This window comes from Jaminaea rosea, assembly GCF_003144245.1.
Source record: "Jaminaea rosea strain MCA 5214 unplaced genomic scaffold BDZ90scaffold_13, whole genome shotgun sequence".
Taxonomy (NCBI): Eukaryota; Fungi; Basidiomycota; class Exobasidiomycetes; order Microstromatales; genus Jaminaea; species Jaminaea rosea.
In genome coordinates this window covers 1-4,845 of record NW_020289987.1, presented here as the reverse complement: position 1 = coordinate 4,845, position 4,845 = coordinate 1, and the positions used below count along the sequence as shown (strand labels likewise).

Here is a 4,845-nt window from a genome sequence, read left to right as displayed (position 1 = left end):
CATTGCCCGCCTTTTGACAACAACTTGTATCCGTGCCCTCTGCCATCACAACCCGCTTGCGCCCATCTTCATCACACTACTTGCCTTGCGCTCCTCTCGACTTCACTACTCAAGCAAGACGCCTCGCCTCGCCACGCCACGCCTCACCTCGCCCCGCCTCGCCCCCTCGACTGCCGTTTTGTGACCTGAACTACTGGCCCACCTGGCATGGTGGTCCCCGATGTGGTGCAGCGATGGAGGCAGCAACACTCAGACGGCACCAATAACGACGACGATGGCGGCAACACCAGCAACAATGCTGGCGCGGGGCTTCGCCGCGTCCCCTCCTTTCTGCAACCAGCAGGGAGACGCTATCGTAAGCTCCTAAGCTGGATCTCCCGCGAGCTAAACTTCTACCGCATCCACGTCCTCGTCTTCGTCTTCACCCCCTTGATCATGGCCGCCATCTTCTATGCGTCAAACGGACAGAACCATATACCCTTCATCGACTGTCTCTTCGTCTGCGTAAGCGCAATGACCGTCACTGGATTGGTGACGATCAATATCAGCACGGTCACCGCTTGGCAGCAGGCTATTCTGTTCATGTTGATGTTGTGTGGCAATATCAGCGCCGTGAGCGTTACGATGATCTGGTGAGTCGATCGCGAGAGAGGAGGAAGGGAGGAAGTGAGCGAGCGCTCACCACTGACATTGCGTCTCTCTCGTGGAATCGTGCAGGGTGCGCCGCCACTTCTTCCGCAAGAGCTTCGATAATGCCATTCGTAATAATGCTGCGGCGAGGAAGAGGGCAAAGGATATCGAGGAGGCTCATCATCTGCAGCGAAGGATGGTGAGCGAGCGCAGTCATTCCACTTGTTTCCCCACTCACCCACTTACGAAAATCTGCAACCTCTCCTGCTCGCGCTCGCTCGCAGGGGATCATCCGCCTCAAGCAAGCATTCGGCCTCTCCCGCAGGCACAGCAGCGACGACGAGATGGAGATGGATCGCACGAGCACGTCATCGACGGATCGCCAGGCAGAGGCAGAGCTGCGTGCCGCAGCGACAGCAAAGAAGAAGAAGCAGCAGCACAAGGGACCCTTGAGAACGGACATGATTCGCAGGGTGGACCAGCCTGCTATGCTGATCAATCCGATGGGGATGCCTAGCGAGGGACATCCAGCCGCACAGCAGCAGGGAGACGAGCCGCAGAGCACCGGTACGGGCGGGCCAGGTGGGATCTTGACAAATACGGAGCGCAGGTCCATCGACGAGGACAGGGGTTCTCAGCAACAAGGGCATGGGCAGGGGCAAGGGTCTGGGCCCGCAGTTAGGATCACTTTCCCCGATGAGCAAGAGCAGCGCGATCCAGACGAGGCAGCCCCTCGCTCTCCTGGCCGCCATCGACGACAGCCTTCGAGCGGCAGCATGCGTGGCCATCGGCGAAGCGCTTCAGGTGGCAGCGGGAACGGCAGTGACGTCAACAGCAATCCACTCGCCCTTTTCCGCACCAGCCGCATCGGTGGAGACGAAGACGACGCAGAAGAAGCGGCAGAAGACGGTGAAGACAATGCCCACGTCCTCGTCGAATCTCCCTCGCAGACAAGCATGGTCTCCCCTCCTTCACCCGCCGCCCCAACAGCCTCACCTCGCACACGTTTCCACGACGTCGACCCCCCGAGCATTCGCATGCGTCGTCGTCGCGGCTCAGACCCTAGTGGCTCTGATCGCCTCCATGTTCGTCGAGGCTCTCAGCCTGCCCCTCTCCACCTGCCCAGCGCCTTTGCCGGTATCGACTGGCGGCAGGGCGAGGACCGGCTGCCCCGTTCGCAGACCGTCGAGTTCGCCGAACCGCCACGCACGGCTACGCGACCGAGCACAGCTACAGCTACAGGCACGGCCACTTCCATGTCGACGCCAGCGCCAGGCCCCGATCGCGGCTACACGACGGGCGTCTTCCCCAAGGTGCCCACCTCAGCCGGCATGGGCACCCTCCCGCGCCAACGCACCTTCGAGCGGACAATGACAGGCGTCTCCTCTCGCCGAGCAGGGGGAATTCCCATCACGCGCACCATGACCACCTCGGCGAAGGAGCGCGGGTTTGGTGGATTTCCTACGCCCATCGATCTTGCAGGACGCGGGATCAAGGCCGTACTCCCCGGCGTACGCGAGAGGGTCATGCGCTCCACCACCATGCCCCGTACCTCTACTATTGCGTCGACGCACAGCTTCACGCGCGTCGGTACCCAAGTCGGGCCGGATGGCGGGGTCAAGTCGGCGCCTTACCTCAGCTTCGACGTCAATGTGTACGGCAACTCGATGTTCCACTCTTTGACCGAGGCGCAACGTGAAGAGCTGGGTGGGGTCGAGTATCGCGCCCTGGATATGCTGGCAAAGATCGTGCCGGCGTACTGGTTTTGCATTCAGATGTTCATGGTCGTCCTGGTCGCGCCGTACTTGGCCAGCGGGGCGTTCAACAAGTACCGCAGCGTCTTCCAGTCGCAGGGGGCCTATGAGCCGGATACCACGTGAGTCGCGCGCGCGCGAAGAGCAGGGTCGCCCATACGTTCGCAGGCTAACCAATGCTTGACTTCTTCTTCCTGGCCGCGCTCGCAGCTGGTTCTGGTTCTTCCAAGTCACCTCGGCCTACTCCAATACGGGCATGTCGCTCATTGACACCTCCATGACAGGAATGGCGGACGCCTACTTCCTCCTCATCCCAATGGGCATCCTCATCCTCATAGGCAACACCGCCTTCCCCGTCTTCCTGCGCTTCTGCATCTGGCTCTACTCTCGCCTCACGCCCAAGACATCTCGCACATACGAGACGCTCCGCTTCATCCTCGACCACCCGCGTCGCTGCTTTGTCTACCTCTTTCCCTCGGGACAGACGTGGTTCCTACTCTTCGTCATCGTGGTCCTCAATGTGACGGATTGGGTCTTCTTTGAGATCCTCGACATCGGGAACCCGGAGATCGAGTCCATCCCTGTCCCACAGCGCATCTTCGACGGTCTCTTCCAGTCCATTGCAGTGCGCGCCGCCGGGTTCCAGGTCGTCTCCCTCCTCACGCTCGCCCCTGCCGTCCAGTTCTTGTACGTCGTCATGATGTACATCTCCGCCTACCCCATCGCCCTCTCCGTGCGCAGCACAAACGTCTACGAGGAGCGTTCCCTCGGCATCTACACGGAGAAGGGCACGGGGGACGACCCAGAGGAGGCAGAGCTCCCCAACGAGGTCTCGTCGCGCGGCTGGGGCACCTACCTCGCTGCGCACGCTCGACGCCAGCTCGCCTTCGACATCTGGTGGCTCGGCTTCGCACTATGGCTCGTCTGCATCATGGAGCGGGGCAACATCCAGGACCCGGAGTCCAACGGGTGGTTCACCGTCTTCTCCTGCCTCTTCGAGCTGACTTCTGCATACGGAACCGTCGGCTTGAGCACGGGAACGCCGTACGACGCCTTTTCCCTCTCTGGGCGCTTCGGTACGCTCGCCAAGCTGGTCGTCATTGCTACCATGTTGAGGGGGAGGCACAGAGGGTTGCCCGTGGCCATCGATCGTAGTATCATGTTGCCCAAGGAGCTCGAGGACCAGGATGCCGTCGACGAAGCGTGGAGCGTTATGGATGGGGCGGCCGCGAGGGAGATGGAGCGCACCTTTTCGCGCTTGGCGACGGGCAGTTTTGGACGCGGTGGAGTCATGGAGGAGAATGTCGTCGACCTGGACGCGGGGACGGGAGGCAAGACGTACGGTGATGCGAAGATGGACAAGGAAGATGAGGAGGGCAATTCCCACTCGGACTCGGGCTCCGACTCCAAGGCCGCCAGCCTGGTGGACGGAGCCGGGTCCCCCGAGAGCAGCGGCTCAGGCTCAGGGTCGGGAGGGAGCGCCAATGGTAATCACCACTCCGCGACCACCGGCTCGCCCGCTCTCGCCCCCGCACCGCCGTACAGCAGCACCGCTGTCGCCGCTCCGACCCCTGCCTCGCACTTCGCAGGGAGCCATCGCCTCTCCCGCTCCCTCTCGCCCTCCTCAAGCGGCATCGGCATGGGCATCGCAGGCGCTACGCCCGGCGCGGCATTTGGGCTCGACGCAATTCAGGAGTCGCAACGCGGAGGTGGTGGGAGTGGGGGGCGCACCCCGGTCTCAGAGGAGGAGAGACCCGCCTTATCGCGCGCGCCGAGTGGGAGCGAGGGGAGCGGGAGTAGCAAGGGGAAAGAGAAAGCCGAGGAGGAGGTGGAGGAGGTGGCGAGCAAGAAGGAGAGATGACCATTCGCCCCCCCCTGGGCCGACGCGACTCAGATTCCGGCGATACATGACAATGATGATGGTTGCAATTTCCCACTTCTTTCGGCTTCGCATCCATCTAATGACATGACATTCGATTTCACTCGTCGCGTGCATCAAGCAATGCGTGCCACGCCCTTTGAGTTTGCGATGCCAGGACGACAGAATTCGGATATCGATCAAGTGCAGGGCCCCTCGAGATGATACGGCGGGCGCAGGGCTGCTGGGCGTGTGATTGTTGGGCAACCTCACACCAGATGCGACGCTTTCTCCGTCGAATTTACTACCATAATGTGCGCGCGAGGAGAACCGGTAACCTTCGGCGCCCTTTCAGCACTTCTCTGCTGATCATTCCTCACCGTGACCGCGCGCGCGAGGCTCGCACCTTTCAAACGATATCCCCGACTCCTTTGTCGCTGCGTACCATGCCGCCCTTGCCACCATTCCGGATTTGCGTCCTACCGAAACTCAGCCAACACGGAATCGCCATGGCCGATGTAGCCCTTTTGGTGTGTTTGGGAGCCATTGGGAGGGATCTACTCAGGGATTGGAAAGAGGGTGTGTGCGTAGAGCTGAGCGTAG

The 4,845-nt window shown here is 61.5% G+C and overlaps 1 protein-coding gene across 1 annotated transcript; it reads left to right on the top strand.

Annotated features, from left to right (window-relative positions):
- Window positions 1–4,360, top strand: BDZ90DRAFT_233699 (TrkH-domain-containing protein). The gene is made up of 4 exons (XM_025506730.1): window positions 1–632; window positions 718–829; window positions 915–2,506; window positions 2,595–4,360. The coding sequence occupies exons 1-4, from the start codon at window positions 208–210 to the stop codon at window positions 4,243–4,245; spliced, it is 3,780 nt and encodes a 1,259-aa protein (XP_025360302.1). The 5' UTR covers window positions 1–207; the 3' UTR covers window positions 4,246–4,360.
- The last annotated feature ends 485 nt before the right edge of the window (window positions 4,361–4,845 follow it).

Excerpts from the sequence above, each read along its gene's own strand:
- BDZ90DRAFT_233699 (XM_025506730.1), top strand. The coding sequence starts at position 208 with ATGGTGGTCCCCGATGTGGTGCAGCGATGGAGGCAGCAACACTCAGAC. Across the intron at positions 633-717 it reads GTGAGCGTTACGATGATCTG|GGTGCGCCGCCACTTCTTCC; the intron begins GTGAGTCGATCG and ends GGAATCGTGCAG. Across the intron at positions 830-914 it reads ATCATCTGCAGCGAAGGATG|GGGATCATCCGCCTCAAGCA; the intron begins GTGAGCGAGCGC and ends GCTCGCTCGCAG.